Source organism: Nyctereutes procyonoides, unplaced genomic scaffold (assembly GCF_905146905.1).
Source record: "Nyctereutes procyonoides isolate TBG_1078 unplaced genomic scaffold, NYPRO_anot_genome, whole genome shotgun sequence".
NCBI classification, from domain to species: Eukaryota; Metazoa; Chordata; class Mammalia; order Carnivora; family Canidae; genus Nyctereutes; species Nyctereutes procyonoides.
Genome location: NW_026575125.1, coordinates 39,096,605 through 39,121,104, shown reverse-complemented (window position 1 = coordinate 39,121,104; position 24,500 = coordinate 39,096,605). Strand labels below are relative to the sequence as shown.

The 24,500-nt window shown below is 36.2% G+C and overlaps 1 protein-coding gene across 5 annotated transcripts in view; it reads right to left on the bottom strand.

The window, feature by feature from the left end:
- Positions 1-247: 247 nt before the first annotated feature.
- KDM6A (lysine demethylase 6A) overlaps positions 248-24,500 on the bottom strand; it is a 213,745-nt gene continuing 189,492 nt past the window's right edge. For all 5 annotated transcript variants that reach the window (XM_055337661.1, XM_055337662.1, XM_055337665.1 and 2 more), the window contains 5 exons: positions 22,651-22,838; positions 21,702-21,843; positions 4,960-5,086; positions 2,335-2,505; positions 248-1,194 (listed from right to left, as the gene is read on the bottom strand). In XM_055337661.1, the coding sequence (XP_055193636.1) occupies positions 1,165-1,194; positions 2,335-2,505; positions 4,960-5,086; positions 21,702-21,843; positions 22,651-22,838 (658 nt within the window). In that variant the 3' untranslated portion in view covers positions 248-1,164. The remainder of the gene's footprint in view (positions 1,195-2,334; positions 2,506-4,959; positions 5,087-21,701; positions 21,844-22,650; positions 22,839-24,500) is intronic.

Sequence of the window (24,500 nt, the reverse complement as noted above, 5' to 3'; positions counted from 1 at the left end):
TATTGCAACTTAACAATAAACCAGTCTGACATTTTAAGTCTTGAAGATACATACCATATATATTTCTTTAAAAATAATCATACTTTTGTAAGCAATAGTTTACAGTAGACACCTCAAAAATCTACCATAGATGTGAAACTTAAAACGAGAAAAATTTAAGTTCTAAATCTTTATACATATATATCCAGATTTCTATATATATTATATATACATACATAAGTATATATAAAATATATATAGTCAGATTTGAAAAATGAACAAAAACTGGGCACTGTACATAAAGTCTTTTTAAAACTCAAACAATAGAAAACTCTTTAAACATTAAACAATTTTAATAAAAGTTTCTGTACAATGCTAAGCAGTTTTATTTACACATAGAAAATGTAATAGGAGTAGTGTTTGAAATTACAGAACTCCTTAAAATTTCAATGGCAGGTAAATCTGGAAAAAATAACAGCATTCCATTCACAAATATTTTCAAGCAATAAATATGTATTTATAAATAGTGTAAATTTACATCAAGATTAGAAACAAAAATCACAAATCTGAAGTTTATTCCTTAGTCTATGTGCAATCCATTATCTTTGTGACTTGGCTGTTAATTTTTAAACATTTTATTTACGAACCAAAAGTGTAATAACCATCATGGTTTCAAAACAAGACAGAAAAACATAAAAGCAGTAAAAAAGTTCCTTACCTAACTTTTCACATTAAAAAAAAGTTGACCAAAGAAAGACTTAAAATTGCTAACTACCTTACAAAGAAATGACTGGCTAGGCTAGTATTTTTTTCCAAGGAAAATTGTGAAGGGGAAAAGATAGTTGAAAACCAATTCATCAGCCCAGAAATAGAGAAATATAAAAGAGGTTGTTTTCAAGTCAGTAGTCTGTATGATGTTGCCAGTTTTGTCAGATATATACAAAACATGGAATTTATTATTATTATTTTTTTTTGTCTGAAGTACAGCTGATCAGCTTTGTGAGAGTCCTGGATTAGGAGCAGTGCTCTCCCCTGTCCAGTTGGTTGACACTTCGCACTTGGAAGGTTGCATAGACACAGTTTTCAGCCAGCAGCCTTACGAGATAGCTACAAAAACCAGTGGTGCAGAACTGAGTTACTTCCTGAATAGCAGAAAAGGTCTCATTTAATGTCCATGGAACAATATCAAGATGAGGAGGATGGTAATGGAGGAGCCTGAAAATAAAAGGTGTGTTACTTTGGTATACACAACTGTTAATAGTGTTCCCGAGCTCAAGGCTAAACATAGTCTGCTTATGAAGGTAGGGAAAGTAACAATTCTCAAGAAAGTTTAAAAGCTTGCTACACAATGTGAACTTAAAACGTCCCTGTACTGTTTCCCCCGTGGCCAGTTTTCCTAAGGGTCTGAGACCATTATTCTACTCAGTGTGCCTACATTTTTCTGTACTTCACCAATTAGTCAAAAACTCTTAGGATGTTATTAGGGTGACCACTTTTCAGACTGCTTCCAAAATAAAAAAGGCTTGTGGAAAATGATTTTCACAAATCAATTATAATTTCATTAGTGACTGGCTTCAGAAGCTATCTCAATGAGACAATATATCATGTTTAACATAGCCCAGATAATTTTCTTCTTCAAGCAATCTTGAAGACCATTTAAGTGAAAATAGGAGCTAAAATTTTAGTAATTCAGTTTCTAATCACATACGTAGAGAAAAGTACTGGAAGAAATCAACAATTCATAAATTATATCTGTGTTTCTATTCATGAAACTATTGATGTACTAAAGTGAAATGCTTCCCCCTAAGCATCTGCTGTTTAAAAATTAAAAACTGTATAATATTTGTAAGTATACTTGAATTTCATTAAGGTTATATAACGTACCAGGAAGTTACGCTCCATCAAATATTCCTATGAGGTTAATACTTCTGACAAGGACAAAATTTTAAATACATATAATTAGCTCTAAAAGCAGAAGTCTATTTAAGACCACACTTACTAATTCATTTTGTGGACACTAATAACCTATGTATACATTTTATCAACTGAAATCAAATGGCATAAAGGATATAATAGTGTTCTAAAAGCACAGAAAGATTCTGTAATGTAATTATGGTGACATTAGTTAAGCTTTGACTTGCCCAGGAAGAAAAGTGAAAATGAAATACGCCATTTCATGGGAATAAATACTTGGAAGTGAAGGAGGGGGGGATGATATGAATTTTCCTCATGCAATATCTAACAAGCAAAAGGAAAATTTAGATATTTCATTACCTCCTACTTATCAGGTGGCAGAACAAACACTGCTGCTTCCCTATCCAGCTAAGTATGTACTCACATGCTGATTTCACTTACTAATGTAAATTGGTCATAGACTTGCATCAGGTCCTCCATTTTATACTGTTCTAGCACCACAAAATTTTCCAGGTTTCCACTTGTTTTTCGTGCACAGTCTTGGCAATGCACTATGTAGGTCTTTCGAGAATTGCTCTCATTTGTGACAAAAAGCAGATCAAAAACCTCCACCTATTTTACGCAAGAAAAAAAGAGTAATAGTGATAGTGGTATTTATTTATTGTACTGTTTTAGTATAATCACAGAATTCTACTTTACATGGAATTGTGGACAGTGATCTCTGGTTAAGAGTAGGTACTAAGACAAATACAGCCATGTTCGAGAATCTTTAATAGGCCAGCTTTCTATTGCACCAAACCCAAAGACATGGGTGGTAATGGATATTCAGGGAACTGACTTAAAGGAATGGCATACTCTTTACAACCACTGGCAAAAGCCTAATTTAAAAGTTAGTCTAGGTCAGCTTTTTTTTTTTTTAGATTTTATTTATTTATTCATGAGAGACACAGAGACAGGCAAAAGGAGAAGCAGGCTTTCCTGCAAGGAGGACTGATGTGGAACGCAATACCAGGACCCCAGGATCATGCCCTGAATCAAAGGCAGACACTCAACCGCTGAGCCACCCAGGCGCCTGGTAAGTCAGCCTATTTTTGTTTTAAATCCAAAACAATGACATACAGTCAGAAGAAAGGGATTGTTATTTTCTGTTTACTTATGTTACAATACTCATCATGAAGCACTGTGTATGGGTATCAGTCTTCTTTCATAGACGGAGCTCCTCAAAGATGAAGACTACATTTTACTCACTTTTGCAACTCTAGAGCATGTCGCAGTGCTTAGACAATCCTCAAAACACACTTATTAAATAGTATATAATCTGATTATTTTACAGATGAGGAAACTGACAGGTAAGTGACAGTGAGTGTTCAGCTATAAGCCTCATGTTAAGGAATAGGAGTACACACAAAAGGTATATTCATGAGTATAGCATGATTTTAGAAATAATAGCTCTACCTTTTACAGAAAGATTGATGAGCTGTTATGGTTCAGGTGGAAAAAGAAGTAACACTGTAGGGATAGGAGTCATTCTGAAAAGCTTATACATTCTTTTTTTTTTTTTTTTTTTTTTTTTTTTAAGGTATAACACACCTAACCAGACTCTATCTGATCTCCCAAAGATTAACTTTGGCCAGGCTGCACAACATTAGAAGAGATGGATTCAACCATTTCAAAGAATAGTCAATGTCAGAATACAGAATTTCAAGGTTTGGAATGGATCATTAATATCTCTGGCTTTGGCATATCCTTGCATTTATTCAATGACAGAAAACTCTCATGACCTCATTATCTTCTTTGTACAGTGTGTTAATTCAAAATCCCAGCATTCATCATTTTACCATTACTATCAACGGGCAACAACACGAACCTAGTCATCTGAGCTAGAAAATTTGTGAGCATTCTTCACCCTGTCCCTCACTTCTACTACGTAATAGGCTGTCTGGTAACAATATTTTATCTTCTAAATATTTTTGAATTCCTCTCCTCCTTTAATATCCCCACTGCAATCTCACATAGGCCTTCAGATAACAACTCTTTCTTAAAACCACTGCAATAGTTTCCTATCTCCATTCTGTCCAATCACATTTCTCTTTCATTTTTTTTTTTTTAAAGATTTCACATTTCTCTTTCAAACACATATCCAATGTGGCTGCCTGCTCAATATCTTTTGATGGCTTCAATGACCTCAGAATAAATATCAAGTTCCTTAAAATCATTTGAGATGTTCTGCAACAGTTTCCTACCACCTACACTTGTAAGTAGAATTTGCATAGTCCATGTTCCAGCCACACCAGACTACTTATGCTCGTCTGAATAAGCCATTTCATTTCCCATGTTGTGCCTACAGCTCAAAACAACATTCACTCCACCTCTAACTCTCATCATTTTTTAGCCCACTGAAGTCATACTCATCCTTCCAGGATGGACTCAAATGTTAATACTTTTGTAAATCTTATGCCAACACTAGAAGGGAATATTAGGTTATTTTTCCCCTTAGTGTTATCATAACAGTAAGACAACTCTGTATTCAACCAGTCCATGTACATTACAATTAGTTGTTTATAATTTGTCTTCTCCAAGTAGAATGTAAGCTCCTTCAGAACAGGTATTATATTTTATTTGTTTCTGCTTCTCTTGCAAACTTTGGCCACAGAAGACTGACCAATGTATAATGAACTGCACCAGAGAGGTGTGAGCACTGATCTGCCTGGGGCTATATCGATCTACATCCAGTTTACTGTCATCTGCCTACATCTGGATTATTCCCAGTTTAAAATCTCAAGACTAAACTTCTTGATGATTATCATTTGTTAAATATCTACCAGATAAATGACTGTTGTAATTACTTTTAGAGTTAATTCATTGTTAGTGAAATAGCAGGTCATGAGATTAAATTTTAATATAATAGTGAAGTAACAAGAAAATAACAAGACTGAACACAATGTCAATTTCAGGAAGATGCAGGACATAGGAGTTTAAATATATTTTAAATAAAAGTAACTAAGTAGAAAACAAAAGTAGAGAGGTAAGAAGCTTTATAAAACAACCCTGGATAACAATACTTACCTCACAAATGCTACAGTAATGCGCTGGTTCTTCTTTTGTCCGCCCATGCCATATAATCTCTTTTCCTGCAGCAATGAGAGCTTCCCTCAATGTCTGACATTGCTTCAGAGTTCTCAGAAGACAATACCTATTATGGGGGAAAAATTATTTGTGACCAGCAACAGAATACTGTATATCTTTCGTATAAAAGATATACTCCTGGAGACTTGGTTCTAGCCATCTGTGACTTTGTCTTTTTTTTTTTTTTTTTTTGGTCAATTTCCCAGATTTTCTCTTATTTAAAAAATAAGGCCAATGCTCAGCGAGTCTGACGATAACAATATGAGATCATTTAAAGCTGAAAATTAATTGATATCTGAATATCAAAATACAGTGATTTTAATATAAAAAACCTGACTCCTTGCTTAAATAGTAGTAGCTAATTTGGCTCTTATTTGGGCAAGTCACTTAACCTCTTTGGGAGTCAATGTCCTTATCCTTGATATAAGGGGTCTAAATTCCAGATCTCAACTGCTATGATTCTATTAAGGCAGGAAGGCACATTATTTCTGTCAGCACTACCTATTACTCATAAATAGCATCACCTGTACAGCTGCTTTTGAAACTTGAGTCTATACAAAGAAAACCAGTTATAGATTTAGTTGCTATACGACACAAAATTGGTTTCATTACAGTGCTAAAGAAAAAAGACATAACTTGATTTTAACTTGAGGCTAATATAGTAGAATCTTTCATTTATATTAACACAAGTGAACTCTTCTTATAATTTATACCTTTTCTAAATTCATACTTATGATGCTAACAATATATTGAATTCTCACAATTCGTGATTTTCCTAATTTGCTGTCATTACTTGGACTTGTCTGCTAAAGTCTCTTACTCTCCTGTGAATTAGTGGCTCAGGTTCTCCATTTGAAAGAGAGGTTGGACTAGATGGTCTTTAAGGCACTTTTCAGCTCTAAAATGCGGACAATGAAAATATCCTAAATGAAAAGGAAATGAATTTAGCAACTGACTGAGAGCAAAAGTTTTTGTTTTATTCACTGCCTAGGACAGTGCCTGGCATATAGTAGGTGCTCAATAAACATTTGATTACTTAACAAGTAAAATTTAAAGCATGATAATAACATATTTCCTTGCTATCTCCTAAGTTACAAAGTATCATTACTTATTCCGAACCCATGTAAATTAAGCCAAGATAAAAAAAGATAACTGAAAATATCCCTAAACTTGTTAATTAACAAACCTTAAACAATAGCAACTTTATAGCAACTTTACAGTTATAAGACAGATCCTTTCAGTATCCTAGTCAAAGTATTTCACTCTTAATTTGGCTTAGGCTATTCTTGGGTTTAACTTATTTAAAAACAAAATAATGTGTTAGATTGTAGTTTGCAAGTCAAAGGTAGGGCTGCAGTTATGTGTGTGTTTGTGTGTGTGTGTGTATGTATGTGTGAAAATGTGTCGAGGAGGTAGCAAGTAAAAAATCAGATCATGGTAAAAAGAGAGGATAGAATTCTAGACTATGCTGCCAGCTCTTGAACAGTAGTACCTGGTCCTCCCCTTTTCCCCTTCCCGTGTTACATGCACAACTCCCCTCTGAAGCTACCAATCTAACTAAACAAGTTTCCCAATCAGGGTTTCAAAATAAGGTCTTTTTCACAGGAAAGTAATGCCTAAACTTTGCAGATACCTTTGGAAGATTTGCAGACTCCACTATGCTCTCATGTGAGAAAATAGACAAGGAAAAATAATAAAATAATACAATAAAGTACATAAATAATAAAAAATAAGAAACAGGAAGCATGGTATTAGGTGCTTCAGACATGTTATGCCATGAAGGCCTCTTACCAGCCTTGTGCCAGAGACACTCTCATCTCCATCCTACCAATGACCAAATGAGGGCTCAGGGAAGCTAAATTTGTCTGATGTCATAAAGCTAATTTTTAAGTGGCTGGGCTAGGGGTTTATGAAAACAAAATCTTAAGCCTCCCCTCTCACTATCTCACACTGTACTTTCTTCTTTCTGGTCTTCCTATCTTTTACCTGCCTGCTCCCCCTCATCTCTTTTGAAGAGAAGATTCTTTTTTTTTTTTTTAAATTTTTTTTTTAAATTTTTTTTTAATTTTTTATTTATTTATGACAGTTACAGAGAGAGAGAGGCAGAGGCAGAGGGAGAAGCAGTCTCCATGCACCGGGAGCCCGACATGGGATTCGATCCCGGGTCTCCAGGATCGCGCCCTGGGCCAAAGGCAGGCGCCAAACCGCTGCGCCACCCAGGGATCCCTGAAGAGAAGATTCTTGAAGGTTAGTCAACACCATTTGTTTTTGGGTTTCAAACACAGAGCCTCGGTTCTGTGAGCCTTACTCCACTCTACTCAGCGAATGAACTTTTATGTCCAATGCTACTAATTACTTTGGCAGTTAGATTGTAGTTTATAACTTATGGCTTGTTTGGTAGTTTTATGCAGAAAAAGGCAATTAGTATATATGTTTTCCTACAAAAAAATAAAGGGTTAGAGCTAGGGTTATATTAAGAGTAAATACTAAACCTTGAGTATGCTACTTCTGGAATCAGCTCCAGAATTTTTATTTTGTGAGACACTGGAATCTTAGAAAACTGTCAGCTCAACTAATGTGATCTGACAACAAATAACCAAATTGTGGTTTCCCCTTTGCCCTTTGGTTTTTTTCCTTAACAGTAAACATTTTTGTTTTCTCTTTTTCAAAAGGTAGCAGTTGGAACAGAAGGAGAATTGAGAGAGACACAGGCTCTTTTGGAGTCTATAGCAATGAGCAGATCCTACAGAAAGGGTGTGATTCAACCAAAGGGCAGGGAAAAATAAATAGAAAATAAAAACATCTGGGGAAAGGATGCCTAGGGAAGATACAGATATACTACTCAAGACTTAACAGTCATCTGGTTCTGCTTTGGTTAATCTCAGGCCTTGATTTTATGCATAGACAACATTTGAGTATACCAAAGAGCTAAAAAATATGAGTCATTTCCTCTTCATTTTAGTTTAGCTGAGTTTTAATAAATTTACCTTATAGCAATTAAGAATGCGACTTGTTAAAAACAAAACAATAAATCACTAGCAAAAAGTGTAAAAATGTAGAAGACAGAAGATGCTATTTTTAATAAATACATTTTAGGAACAAGGTCAGAAATTATTTCAGGAGCTAGACAAGCAGAGAATTCTGTGACTTTTAAGGATAAGTCTGGTTTAAAGGCCCTGTGTTTAGCTGTTCGGATGAAAAACTACACCAAAAGGCAGGGGGTATTAAAGACAGCTTTGGCTTGAAGACAACCACAAGGGAGAGGCTGACTAAGGACATGCTGTATTTGAAGTTACACAGTAGAATCTAATCCACCCAAAGACCCATCTGCAAACATGGAACCACAAGAGGGATGGAATTTTAGTGAACAGCTTTACACAGGGCATAGAAGTGCAAATATACTTGAAATATCAGAATAAGAAAACTGGAGACAATAGATGGACAAATGATCATGTACAATAATACAAATCAATACAACGGGCAAAAGATAAATAGATAAAAGTATGCCATGAATGCTAAAAGGAAGGAGAGGCTCATCTTCAGTTGAGGAGAGATGGGAAATCACAGAAGTTTTCATAAAGAAGTTGTCAATTTAGATGTGAGCAAGAAGGGGAGGTGAGAGGAAGGCATCTTTCAAGCAGAGGGAATGCCAAAAACAAAGCTAGTATAGGGATCACTTAGGGAACAAACAACTGTTGCTACCAGATTTTAATTTTGGGATGGGGTTCCTGGGGCAGGAGAATAAAAGAATAAAGCCACAGTGATAGTACATTATGTCAAATTTAAGACAACACCAGGGACTACTCAGACATCCCCAGGGGCAGCTTGACTAAGTTTCCAAAGTTAGTTCCCAAATACCAGTGTGGAGACAGATGAAACATGGGTTAACTTGATATAAGTCTTTATGGTAACAGTCTTAGCCACTAAGAAGTAGATGGTCTACAAACTAAAGTACACCAAGAGGTGTCCTGCCCTGACCAATCTCTCTTACTGAAAGAGCCATACAGGAAAAGTGAGCCAATGTGTGAGCCCTTGAAACACACTTGTCACCTGTCACTCAAGGGTTTCATTCCCCTATGACAACAGTGAGTGTCTGAATGTCAGTAAGACATTTTATTTCATTTAAACCAAACACATGGCTGAAAATCAAGGTCTCAGTCAATGATAAAAATGAGTATCTCAAAAATTTTAAACTCTTGGATGGAAAAATCAAGCATGAAAGCAAATGTTAACCATGAAGATGCAGAGTTTTAGAATTTTTAGATTTTTTTTTTTATTCAGTGTTCTCACAAAACACTATATATTTAACTCAGTGATATTTTAGAAGATGCAGCCCCAGGACAAGAGTATTAGGATCTACACTATGGACTGGTCTTTGTGGCTATACCCTCTTATTCAATTATTAGGCCAACTGGATATTACCAAAGAGCTGGCTCATACCTCACTTATTCATATAAAAATGGGAATCAAAGAGAAAAGGGAGTTAATACTTTAACATATATTCAAAACCTCTCTCTGTGCTTGTGATAAAGTTTATATTATATAGATAGGGTAGTAATCTAAAATATGCACCCAAAAAAAGGAAAAGAAAAATTTTATTAGCTTTAAGAAATCTAATCTAGTCTAGGATGTCAGGGACTTGCTTGATCAGAGGATTCATATAGGCCACTGTGAAAGAGATTCTCAGGGTTCTTCCCATAGAGCTCTGAATTTACTTGTTAGAAACAGACTAGAAATCTTAGTCTCAGGTGATTTTTATGATCAGAGAAAGAAGAACCAGTGCAAACCTCTTACTTCCTCTTACTTTTATAATGAAATTATAAACAATGTCTAAAATTTGTAGCATTATTCTTCAATGGACATCAGTAAGATACCAACTTCATGAATCACATTTTTATGAAAAAAGTCTTAAGAGACCACAGAAAGAAAACTGCAAGGGAGACAGATGGATAAGAGCAGATTATAGAGCTAGATTGCTTGGGTTCAAATCCCAGCTCCACACATACTTCATATTCTCTGTGCTTGTTTCCTCACTGCAAAAAGATGCAACTAATACTGCTATTATGAGAATTACATGTGGTATATAAAAGTGCTTAGATTAGTGCCTGGAAGTTAGTGATCAATATTTAAAATTCAACATGTCAAATTCTTAAACTGTGTTAGAGTAATTACATGATTCCTAAACTGAAGTTTTTAAATTTTTTAAAAAAGGTTTTATTTATTTATTTATTTATTTATTTATTTATTTATTTGAGAGAGAGCATGCACATGTGCACAAGCAGGGGGAAGTGGCAGGCAGAGGGAGAGGGAGAAATAGGCTCCCCACTAGGCAGGGAGCCAACATGGGGCTCAATCCCAGAACCCTGAGATCACGACCTGAGCCGAAGGCAGATGCTTAACTGATTGAGCCACTCAGGAGCCCCTAAACTGAAGTTCTTCATTTGAAAAGAGTTGTGCAATGAGTGCCAACTAAAAGTGCAACAATTACACCAAAAAGAACATAAGACAGATTATTTAAAAGGTGCTTAGTCTAGATTCCATTAGGTCAGGATTTCTCAATCAAGGTATTATTGTTATTTTGGGCTGGATAATTCTCTGTTGAGAGAGGCTGTCCTGTGCATTACGGGATGCTTAGCAGTATCCCTAGCTTCTACCCACAAGATATCCATAGCACCCCTCCCATTCAAATATTGATGCTGCCCTATGTCCTCTGAGGAAGGCGCCAGGAGGAGGCAAAACTACCCACCACTGAGAACCACTGCACTATGTCCATGAGTATTATACTTGAAAAACAGAAGGTGACTGAGATTACTATAACTGATATTAGTATTAATAATTATAACTACAGCCACCATTTACTGAGTGCTTACCCTATGCTAGGACCCATATAATACTTAACAAAAGTTATATTAGAAAGATACAATTATTATTCCCCTTTTTCAGAAAAGGAAATAAAGACCAATAAGTTTGATAGTTTGCCCATGGTCCCCCTCCTACCAATAAATGGAGCAGCTGAAATTTGAAGGCAGACTGGACTCCAAACAACTACATAGTGCTGCCCTCTCTGTATTTCACAGAGATAATAAATAGTATAGAACCTAAAACTTAGGAAAATTACAAAGGAAAGGCAAATAATGAACATATAATGATTACTTATACACAAAAGGCACAGAGAAAAGTACATAAAGCATTAATATTGTGCATATAAAATGGTACATTTAAAAATATCTCTAAAAACAGTGCATTATAAGTGGTCAAAAGTATGACAAAATGATTTGACAGGAACTTATTAAGTTTGTGGGAAGTGGTTTTCAATGGACTTGATACTACAGAAAATTTCAGAAAATATATTTCAAGTACTGGCTTATAAGGTATTAGTATTTTTAGAACATATAATTACCTAGCAGATTGCAGGGAGGTTGATAAGAGAATGTATATTCTGAAAATTAACCTTCTGTTCCTTAGCATACTATCTGATATGCTCCTCCTAAATCGGAGATTTCCTAAGATTGAACTTTTCAGAGGAAAATAGGATCTTTGGCATTCTGTTTTTGACATGTGAAAATGTACTGAACTACTTACCCTCACAGCGATTAAAGCGGAACTAACAAAATAGGTCGTGAAGAAACCAGTTTCCGACGTATTAAAAACATACTATCATTACATTAACTTGCTAATAGCCCAACATGATTGCAACAGTTTATATCATATTTGTTGGACTTGGCCTTATCTGCTATTGAGATTAAACCATTCAACTGCATCTAAAGGAATCTATGTATTGTGAAAGCCTGTTATCTACAGGGAAATCTAATCAGAATCAACAGTCTCCAGAGCTCACTTGCTACACTATTATTTGATTCCTTTCAAGGGTCCTGTTAAAAGGAATACTTCAATGCTAAAACATAATGAAAATATGAGTCTTATGAAAGTGAAGCTAAGAAGAGCCTTAGCACTCCACAGGGAGAAAATGTAGGCCAAAGAAATGTACCTCAAATATTTGAAAATGGGAATCATGAATTTTCAAACAATGAGGTTTCTCTTAGCTCTCAATCGACTAGTTTAAATTAAAACCAAGAGTAAAAACTGTATACTATGATGAAGATGGATAATCAGCAGCAATAATCTCCCCACCCTTTTAATTTTAGGTTTTAAAGTACCTTCATTCACTTAAGACTTACCTATGACATAATTTAAACTGGAGTGGGATAGGGGTTTACTAAAACTAAGTATGTTCAATAGTTCTCAAAAATGTACAACCCAAATGAAATTCTGAGAAAACAAATCCAGAATGTGGAACTCTTGTGTAACACAAAGGTCTGCCCTCTTCAAAAAAAAAAAAAAACAAAAAAAAACAAACAAAAAAAAAAAAACGAAAGAGAGAGAGAGAGAGGAAGGAAGGAAGGAAGGAAGGAAGGAAGGAAGGAAGGAAGGAAGGAAGGAAATAAATCATGTAAAAAAATTTCAGAGACTAAAGACACAATGACTACATACTGAATACAATGTCAGCATAGGAGCTGGTGGGGCAGGGAGAGGTAAGAGCTACAAAAATACATTTCAGCGCAGTTGGGGAATTTCAAATGTAGATTGTATATTAGCTAATTCTTACATATGTTAAATAGTACTTTGGTTACATAAGAATATCCTTATTCTTAAGAGATGCAGGTTGAAGCACTTGGGGTCATGTCATAATGTTTGCAAATTACTTTTGCATATGACTCAGTCAAACTGTGCATATGCATATGTGGAGACTGCTAAGTGAATGTGGCAAAAACTTATCTGTTGACTCTAGATGAGATTATACAGGCATTCACAGTACTAAACCTTTTTGGTAGATTTTTAAAATTACAAAATAAAAAGTTGGAGGAAAAAGTATAAACAAGTTTGGGAGTGCGGCATACAGCAATGCATTACATGCAAATTTGATATATTTTAAAAGAGAGTAAGGTAGTAACATAGAAAAACTGTCAACAGTTCAACGAGTTAAAGGAAAAGATCAATAATAGCCTTACATTTAAAGTCTTTCTCATTTCATTTCTTTGTGTGGGCACAGTTCTATTTTAAAAATAGCTAATGGTGGGAGCACTTGGGTGGCTCAGTGATTGAGCATCTGCCTTTGGCTCAGGTGGTGATCCTGGGACCCTGGGATAGAGTCCTGCATCAGGCTCCCAGCAGAGAGCCTTCTTCTCCACCTGCTTCTCTCCCTGCTTCTCCCCCTGCCTATGTCTCTGCCTCTCTGTGTGTCTCACATGAATAAATAAATAAAATCTTAAAAAAAAAAAAAGCTAATGGTTCAGAAAACTTAACAGCTAACACCTTAGGAGGGCTACCTGTTAGCTGAAAGCTGTAACAAATGTGTGTACCAGACTCCTTTTCTAAGCAATAGAGCCATACAGTCATCTGGCTACTAACAGAGATCCCCACTAAAACATCACAGGAAGAATTAAAGTTCTGCATGCCTAAAGTCAACCAAGCTAGGAATCACTCCCCACACCTAACTCATTTCCTTTCTTCTTCCTTGACCCCTAGTTTTCATTAACAAGCACAAATGTCCCACTACCTACCCAAGGCAAAGCCTCAGCAGTACAGATTTCCCTCTCACTTCCACCACCCAACGATCACCAAGTATAGTCTATTTTACCCTCTAACCTTTGTCCCTCCTCTTGTCTGAATTGCAGCAACTACTTTCTCATTTATTCTACCAGATATGTCCTCCATTTATTGCTTCATCTTGCTGCCAAGTGAGTTAATATGCAAATTTGATTATTAAAAAGATATAAAATTCTCTTTTTTAGAGAGAAAGAGAGAGCGTGTGGAAGGAGAGAGCAGAGGGGGAGAGAGAGAATCTTAAGCAGGCTCCACGTCCAGCAGAGTTGGACACAGGGCTCAATCTCACAACCCAGAGATCATCACCTGCGCTGGAATCAAGAGTTGGACACTTAACCAACTGAGCCACCCAGGCGCCCCTAAAAGATTTAAAATTCTAAAGGATTCCCACTGGCAATTGCTGCCAGTGTGAAGTCTACCTGAAATTTTTAGCAATAGAAGTTAAAATCCATACTCTTCAGCTAATATGAACAAATAAGGCTTAAACCTGAAAAAAAAACTTAAAAAGTTTCGTATAAAGAAGGAGAAACTAAGTTCACTTTAATATATGGGGTATGCAGGGAAAAGTTTATGTTCATTTAAGCACTTAAAGGAAATCAAAAGAGTTTTTCACTAAGCTTCCATTAAAATTTTTCTTTTTCTTTTTCTTTTTTTTTTAAATTTTTATTTATTTACGATAGTCACACAGTGAGAGAGAGAGAGGCAGAGACATAGGCAGAGGGAGAAGCAGGCTCCACGCACCGGGAGCCCGACGTGGGATTCGATCCCGGTTCTCCAGGATCGCGCCCTGGGCCAAAGGCAAGCGCCAAACCGCTGCGCCACCCAGGGATCCCCATTAAAATTTTTCTAAGGAGTTAGGCTGTTAACTTTTCAAGTCAATTGAATGCATCATACAATGAAAGAAGTAATCAAGATAATGAATATTCTTTTGACTCATGCCAATGCAAGAGGTATTTGGAAAAACGTGAAGCAGACTATGAAGATTACTGTATTTTAGTAAAACAACTAGGATGTAGAAATTTAAAGAGATTATGATATGACTTACTCAGATAAAGTACTTTATGGTATTGCAGGACTCTGAAAGACCCAACATGAATTTGGAAAGTGCAAAGAAAATAAAAGCAAGAGTAATGCTGACTTGTTGAAATAACTACAGGTAATTCATTCTCTAAATGATAATGAGGAATTAATAGCTTACATAGGAGAAGATAATTCTCCCATTATTAAGTCACTCGGTGCCAAAAGAGGTACATGGTCTATTACTTACTGCACTCCCACAAATTTTTCACAAATTCTGCATCAATTGCCTTGGTGTTGAAACTTGACCTGGGGCTTTTTATAGTTTTTGCTTATCTCATCAGGGTGACTGTTTTTGCAGAGAAATATTAATGTGTTTGATTCCAGAATATTGCCATAGACCCTACTAGAAGACAAAATATATCATATATGCATTGTAGTACCTTTCTAAACCCAAAGAATTCTGAATATCAAATCACATTTGGCCTAAGGTGTTTAGGATAAAGGACTATGGAGCTATAGTACTACTACTTCCGTGAGGCCCTTCTTTAATGTTCCCCCATCTGAGAAGCGCCTTCCTCTGTGCTCTCCCATTTTTTTAAACCTATCTTCAAGAGCAAAGATCACATATTTTAATGCATTGACTATTTCCCCATTTATTATAAGCAGCTTAAGAAGTGATTAAATCCCTTTTTCTCAGCACAGTAACACAGCACAACTCCGTTCACAATAAATATCAAACAAATATGAAAGCATGAAAAGAACTGGGTGAGTGAATAAGTGAGGGGATATAAAGGCACAAGGTAAATTTCATTTACATTGTTTTTGATTAACACTTAACTACAAAGATCCAAAAATTATGCATTGTTGATTCATAGTATTTAGAATTACAAACAATAATTCAGGGAGGAAGTTAAGGAAGAGGACTATCTTTGTTCATTCCACTTCTTACACAGAGCTGGTAATTTTTTTTCTTTTAAAATAGCCTACAATTCACATGTCCAATGTATACTGAATTAATCCCTTACTGAAAGATAATTCAAACAAGGAGAAAAAAAAGGGGAGGTGTAAAAATTGTAGTTCATATTAAAGATTTTTTTTTTTAAGATTTTACTTATTTATTCTTGAGAGACAGAGAGAGAGAGAGAGAGAGAGAGAGAGAGGCAGAGACACAGGCAGAGGGAGAAGCAGGCTCCATGCAGGGAGCCTGACGTGGGACTTGATCCTGGGTCTCCAGGATCACGCCCTGGGCTGAAGATGGCGCCAAACCGCTGTGCCACCGGGGCTGCCCTTAAAGATGTTTTAAAATACAAAAAAGAGTAGCAAAGATAAATGGAAAGTTCAAGCACACATCTAGAGGCAGCAGTGGGAGAAATGGCTGACAAGGTAAGTGGGAGTCAGATTTGAGGTACAAATGGAGGATTTTAGGTCATCTCTATGCTCGAAGTGGGGCTCGAACTCACAACCCTGAGATTAAGAGTCATGTGCTCTACTGACTGAGCCAGGTTGAGCCACACCAAATGGAGGATTTTAAAGAAAGTCTGCATTTGTGCCTTTGTATGTTTAGCTTAGTTGGTCACCAGTAACCTCAGCAAGAGAAGTAACGGGCATATTCAAGGTAGAAAGCCAAATTGCTATGTATGGTGGAAGGGACAGGAGATGAAGAAAAAGACTCAAGGCCAAGGAAAGAAATGTCAAGAGAGAACCATTACTTAAGAATTAGCATAGCTCACAAGCCAGAACAAACCAATACCATTTCCTTTGTTGGCAGAATACTAGGTTTGAGGAACAAAGCAATGATGTGGGTATAATTTTACAGCACAATTGAGCTTGTAGAAAAAGATCCCCCTCTCTCTATTACTGCAACGATATATTCCTCATGCTGTCTTCTGACCTTTATTTGGTTCACTATTTGCTTTTTTTAAATAGACATATTCCTCTAAGTTCTGTCCCTAACTCCTCCCCTCTTCTTTCTCTCAAGGCAATCACAAACTGCTAGATAAAAGACCCCCTAGTCTATCAGCTCTAACTTTGTTCTCTAGAGTTCTGTATTTCCTACAGCTTCTGCTAAATAGCTCTATCCAACTATTTTATCAGTTTCTCAAACTTGCCACCTCCCCAAAATGAAGTTCTGTGCCACAGATATATACAAGTAGCTTTTGTACAAGACAGCTATGGGCATTTAATCTTGGCTCTAACCAACGGTGATCTTTGGATGCTGAGACGTATGACTCCGATAAAATCTGGGAAGCACTTTTCTTAGTGCTCAGCTAAGTACCAAACTCAAATTATTATTTTTATTTACATATAGAGAGCTCATGAGTAGTGGTGGTGGTGCAGATGGAGAGGAAGAGAGAGAATCTTAAGCAGGCTCCCCACTGAGCTCAGAGCCCAATATGAGGCTCGATCTCAGGAATCCAAGATCATGACCTGAGCTGAAATCAAGAGTCAGACACTTAACCAACTGAGCCACCCACACACCACCCCACAAACTCAATTTATTAACTAGCATTAATAAAACCATCTAGAACTCAGACTTGAAAACCCAAACTATCTTTGATTCACTCCTTTCTCTTATCATCCAAAAGCTTATTCTGTTTATTTAACTGCTAGAAAGAACTTTATGAAACCCAAATTAGATCATACTAGTTAAAAACCCATCAAAAGTTCTCTAACAGAATGGACTTAGGTTTGGCACACAATGCATGAATTGCCACTAAGAATTTTCACAAATGTATCTTATTCTACTACTCATCACACACGTCGTCCTCAAGCCAGACTTTACCAGCACAAACATAGCACAGTTGTATCATATATGTCTTTAAGATCATGCAAATACCCAGTAGGAAAGAAGTCAGGAGAGCGGAGTAAAGAGGTAGGTGCTGGGGGACAGAATGAGAGCAGGGAAAAGAAAAGATGATCTGGAGTATGTATTTACTGGTCCTCTAGGGGATCTAGGAGATCCCCTGAGCCTCTCACAGAGTAAGAGGCTTAACATGCCGAGTATGATCGTAATCGTTAGTACAACAGGGCCTCTCTATATAAGCCAACTATCCTGCCTGATGCTCAAGTGAAGGAAAGGGATTTATTCCCCTGGAGGAAAATGTGACGGTGCTGGGCTGAAAGAGACATGGTACACATTACTTTGTGGATGAACTGAAGCATCTTCCTGATGGCACAAAAGTTTGGTCTTAAACTGGCCTTAGGTGTTATTCCTCTGTCCTCTCCCTGCCTCCACAGCTTTACCTTTCACACAAATTACCTGCTTCCCAGAATACACAGACTTTTCTGATTCTATGGAGCTGGAAAGAATCCAGTGGAGATCTGTCAACGTATTTCTTCTAATCTTTCAATCTATCTATTTATATGCACTTTTACTTCGAGACAAGACCTATATCAGATACAGGGATCCCTGGGTGGCGCAGCGGTTTGGCGCCTGCCTTTGGCCCAGGGCGCGATCCTGGAGACCCAGGATCGAATCCCACGTCGGGCTCCCGGTGCATGGAGACTGCTTCTCCCTCCCTGCCTGTGTTTCTGCCTCTCTCTCTCTCACTGTGTGCCTATCATAAATAAATAAAATAAAAAAAAAAAAAAAAAGACCTATATCAGATACAGACAGATGAAGACACACATACCTTCTCAGTGCCTAGCCCAGAGCATTGTATACAGTCAGCAAATATTCATTAAATTAAAGAAAGTACAAATGAAAGGGAACAACGTTGGCTGGTGAAAAGTACATTTTTTAGTAATAGATGAATGACTATGTTTTAAGAGGGAAGTTTACAAAGCAAGGCTTAGGGGTGTGAATTTATAGTGAACATTTTCAATCAGTGTGATGAAAAAGTACCTTGTTATCACATCTCATGACAACTCAAGCTGGGAGCAGAATTCTTAATATAATGAGAAACACAATACAATAAAGATTCAAGTGACTGAACATTTTTTAGTACAGAGTAAAAATGGGAGTAAAATGAGTAAGAAAGTCCATTTCGGTTAAACAAATAAGGTAGGTATGAGGAACAAATCAGTATCATGGGTGATTTTAAGTTGAAAAACATCCAAATTGTGTGCATCCCATTTCAACAAAACAACTTTATAAAAACAGATGAATATGAGTGTTAAGGCCCAACAGTTCAAATGTTAAGAGGGATAATGATAAACTGGAAGGAGTTTAGAAGGATGACAAGGATGATAGGGGTGGAAGGATGGAAAAGATGAAAGAGGTGAGAGGTGTTTAAATTAATGAAGACCAGGTAGGAAGAAGAACAGAATAGGACAATGATCTTCCCTTGATTCCTTTTTCCTTCTTACCACTTCCCCCCCCCACCGCCCACCCTGCAAAGTATGAGCAAGTTCTGGGAGCTTCAGCTCCAACATAGACCCTAGTTTGATCCGTCTCTCTGCACCCATGGGTCAGTATCTGTCTAGGTTGGTCTGTCCCGTTGCAACTGCCTTCTAACTGTCCACCCACCCCCCTTTCCAACCTTGCCCCTTGGAATCCATTCTCTACAAAGCAACCAGATTCATTTTCTTAAAGTTTAAATCAGAACCCATCTGTCTTCTGCTTACAATCCTCTAACGGTAACCTGTAACACCCAGAACTAACATATAAACTGCTTACCATGTCCTAAAAGTCGATGCCTAATCTGGTTCTTGCTTATTACTTTGTGGAGCTTACTGCAACCCCCCTTTCTTTCTCTCATTCTGCTATATACTGGCTTTTCTGTCCTACAAATATGCCAAAGCCATTCAGGCCTGAAATGTTCTACTCCTAGGTCCTTGGTTGACACCATCTCAGTATTTAGGTCTAAGCACAAAACTCATTTTCTCAGACACTTGCCTTGACTACTGTAGAAAAAGCAGCACTCCCACCCCCCACCACCCAAATATTATTCATTTTATCTTACTCATACCACTTGTTAGTCATTTATTCATCCATCTGGTGGTCCTCTCTGAATTGTTCCACTAGAACTTAAGTCCCCTGAGAGGAGGGGTTTTAAAATAAACACTGCACAGAGTTGGTTCTCAAACACTTGTTGAATGGGATATATTCTACATAAATCCCAAACATATTTAGAGAATTAGGACCAAATGACAGGTAGATTTTAGGCCAATTTATAAAGAGCTTTCAAGAATTACAGTCAGGTAATGAGAACGTTCAACAAGTTGCTGGATGGCCACAAATTATGGAGGCTAGAATGGATTACTACACTTAGAAGTTTTGACTAAATGACCTTAAAAATCCTTTCCAATTATAAAATTCTAGTCAATCTAAAATATAATGAGTCACCTTCAATCTATATAACTATTACAGAAGTGGTGTCTATGCTGTACCACCCCTGTACCTTCAGGTGATCTGAATTAACCTCTAGTTTATGCCTATCTCAAACTTACTAAACCTTCAGTGACTTTAAATAATTTTTTTCCTCAAAAGTAACCCTGAACTTGCTCTTCAGAGCAAGGTACCACTGTCAGATATAATAAGATAAATGGAAAGAGAACCTTTCACACACCACTACTAATTACATTTATAGAATATGGTACCCAAGTTCCAACTTTTTATTTTTTAAAAGATTTTATTTATTTATTCATAGAGACAGAGAGAGAGAGGCAGAGACACAGGCAGAGGGAGAAGCAGGCATCATACAGAGAGCCTGACATGGGACTCGATCCAGGGTCTCCAGGATCACGCCCTGGGCTGCAGGCGGCGCTAAACCGCTGCGCCACAGGGGCTGCCCAAGTTCCAACTTTTTAAAAGGATTTGTACATCATGTGATGTAATGAGCACAGGGTATTAAATAAGACTGATGAATCACTGACCACTACCACTGAAACCAGTAATACACTATATGTTAATTAACTGAATTTAAATTAAAAAAGAAAAGATTTCTACATTTGCTGTGATTTGGGTTTTGTTACCTCTTGTCTCGACCCTGCTACTTTTGCCCACACACCAGTTAAAATACTGCAATTGACAAAAGACTATATCGTTGGATTGCCCAGGTGTGTTATCTTGGCCACAGAATTTCTGTTTGAAGTTTTGGACTTAGGTTTGAAATCATTTTATTAAGATAGGACTACTTTCAAAAGACAGTATTTTGAAAACAACATATGCTGACCAAATATAGCTGCAGGAGAAATACTTAGTATAAGTACTACTTTAACAAAGATGAAAACTTATTTTATCAGTAAATATAAAGCAGTGTATTCCAAACTGAGTTTTTAAGGAGATCAATTCTTTAAAAGATACTGGTCAAACAAATAAGTTTGGGAAATACATTATATAACCCTCCTCCTTCACCACTCACAAAACAAACCAATACTTATATAGTCTCTACAACATTTTACAAAAACTAACAAAATAAAGAACTTATAAAAAACTTTATCTAATTCATCATTTTCCGTATTTTTTGACCAGAATCTTCCATCTTTTCAGGGTAGGTGCAGCAGTGGTAGAAGATAGTTTAGGGAAATACTGCTATATAGCACTGTTTGAAAATATTACTTCTAAATATATTTAAAAAATAGCTAAGATAGAAACTGACAATAAATGAGATGCTTACTGGGATATATATATATATTCAAATAACTTGTATTAGATGTTTAAAATAGCTAAGAAAAGGGATAATTATAAGATGGATGATTTCATTAAAACAATTAAAAAATTGCCCTGTTAAGTCACTATATTAAATGCTAATTTATCTGTACCAGCAATTATTTTGTGTTGCCATTCTCTCCCCCTGATACTAAGGGCAGTCTTTCAATATTTAAACTCAAATCTGCCTAGGAATCAGGTGGCTCAGAGGGTAGTGGGGAAGCACAGGTCTGTGATTCTACTGGTTTAGAATCATGTGTGTCTTCATTCCTGTTTGTACCATAATGTACAGATTATTTGGAAGGGAAAAATACTTTTAACGTGTGGATTCTCGAATTACATTTTATTAGACTTCTGGACCATTTTGTTGTGATGTCAGCATAATTCTATTGGTGAGGGGGAAGTACTAAATAATTAACACTCCCCAAAAAAGAGAGGGACTACAGCAGTTTTAGAAAGCACTTACTTAATCATTTCAAAAAGCTTTGGATCTGAGACCTTGATATTTCGTGCCATATTCCAGGAAAGATGAACCATGGGTACTATTGACTTCACACTTTGCAATTTGTTCCATTCGTACCGTTCCACTGCCAATTTATACTGGCAGGCTAGGAAAAAAAAAACAGTTATAAAGCAACTCAAAGTACCAAAAGATATGAAGTTACCATTATCACCTTCTCAGATGATATCAATATCAATTCTGAAAACTTCAAAACATTACAAAAATAATTTTTGTTTGATAACTATGACAATAATAATAGTAGTGAACACATAAAGAGTGCTTACTAGAACTATATGCCAGGCATTGTGCTGAGCTATTTTTATATATTATCTCATTTAATTTTTATTATTACCTTATTAATTTTATTATTCCCGTTATACAGATGAAGAAATTGAGGCCCAGAGAGGTTATATAACTTGCCCAAAGTTGCAAGAGCCAGGTCCTGGTCCTAATCCAGGTCTTTCTGGCTCCAAAGGCCATATTCTTAATCTGAATTATCAACTGCCTGAAGGCAGGCATAATTCAAACAGATTTTGACATAATAGGGCTATTCATACGACATACCAGATAAAAGAAAAATTTGAAAGAATGAATAACCACACTACTTTGCCTTCTCCCATAAAGGGTTTCCTTTATGAAACAAAACCAAGCACTCTAAGAATTATTAGAAGTATATATTCCTTGTATATAAAGATATAAATTTGTTATTTGCTGAGATCCATGGTCTTGGATTTCTACCTATTAACCTCAATTTAATTTCTTGTACCACAAATTAAAATTTTATTCAAGGAGACACAACTCTTCTTCCAGTTTCTATTGAGTTACATTCCAAGAAAAAAAAAAAAAAAACTATCAGTGACAATCCCTTATAAATTGAACTTTTTTTTTTTTTTTAGCATATTCTTTAAAATACCTGTAAGTGGACCAACATTCCAAGCAATGTTGTTGCACCAGCCAATAGCCTGAACCCAATGAACAGTGCCTGCATTTATCCAGACCAAATCTCCAGGTCGCTGAATAAACCTATACACTGGAACATTTGCTTCATAAAGATCTTCAAGGTTGGGCCACCAAGAACCCATTAGGAAATTCAAATTATTTCTGAAATAAGAAAAAATAATGCAAATGGGTCATATACTTTAATAAGTCTTTTTAATAAGGATGGAAAACAAGGTCAAAACTTCTTAGAACAGGCTCATTCACACTGCATCCAAACTTACTTTCTTGTGCAATTAGAACTACTATATGTAAAGTGAGTGAAATTAATTATAGTTAAGTACTGAATACCTTATTCAAAGATCGATCAGTATTACTGCCTTCAATTGATTTTTCAAAGATCCAAATGAAATCCAAAGCTCCTTTTAAGTAACACTTATATGCATTAACTTTTAATTTCATTTCACTAAAGGCTATTTAAGCCCTTCTTCCTTGAGTACCAAGAAATCTCTAACAGGTAAATGGAAGGTGGAGTTGACATCAAGTCACCTAAGTCCACACTATGGGAGCTATGAAGTGTTAGGAACTTTGGTTTCTGAGGCAAAGTGAAAAACAGAATGGTCTCTGCTGCTGTTTTGAATTCTAAGCAGGAAACAGGGGATGTCAGTCTCGAGAGTTCTGATGACTAGTTAAAACTATGCAGCTGAAAACAGCTTCATAAAAAACAATCATACACATGTGCAAATAACCATCATCACTGCCACCATCACCCATGTACTTTGGAAACATTCTATAGATCTTATTAGTAAGCTTTTACTTTAAAATCTGGCTTCTTACTCTACTTCATCATGATACAATATAAAATATTTCTTAAACTCCACAGCAACTTTTCCTACAAGAGATGTTTATAAAATTCAGTTAGCTACATTTTGGTGAAGGAAGAACTTGCAGAATGGAAATGTTCCTCTCCTTAAGATCTAAGAAATAGTCTTTATTTCTGTCCTGTGCCAAAGGATACAATAAAGTGTACCCTGAAATTACTCTCATCAGTTTAAATTTAATTTTTTTATCTAGATCAAGGGCTGGCCATCTATGGCTCATGGGCCAAATCTAGCCTGCCTATTTTTGTAAATAAAGATTTTATTAGAACATACCCTGCCCATTCATTTATATATTATTATATATGATTGCTTATGTACTTCAGTGACACAGTTGTGAAAGAGACTATACAACCTGCAAAGCCTAAAATATTTATTATCTGGCCCTTTATGGAAAAATTTCATCAACCTCTGATGTAGATGGAATCTCTGGCTCAACTTTTTTCCCTAAAAAACTGCAAGGCTAGAAGACTGCCAATGGTAACCTGGCAGTCTTCTGGCCTTGGCTTATTATCTGTGATGAGGCTCAGTAGATACAGTCCAGAAAAACTTCCCTATGAAGCAAAATACGGTTACAAACACAAACCCTATCCCTACTTCACCGATGTATTGCCATCATAAAATTGGAGAAAACTTTCTCTCCAAAAGCAAGCAATCAAGTAAGCAAGACCACCAAATAATCAACTAAGTTAAAAAAAAAAAAAAGCTAATTCAAAAAAGTTACCCATTCTTTTTATCATATATTCAAGTGAATGGTTATTTCAAGACAGATATTGTTTAAAGTCCTAACAAAAACTACAGACAGGATCAGTATCAGTCAGTATCAAAAGCAACATTCCTTATGTGAAACAAAATTACACTGAAATGCTGAAGTAGCAAGTGCTTTTCTGTAGCTTAAATTTACCTAACCTTTCATACTAACTTTGGTATTTTTATTATCCCCAAATTC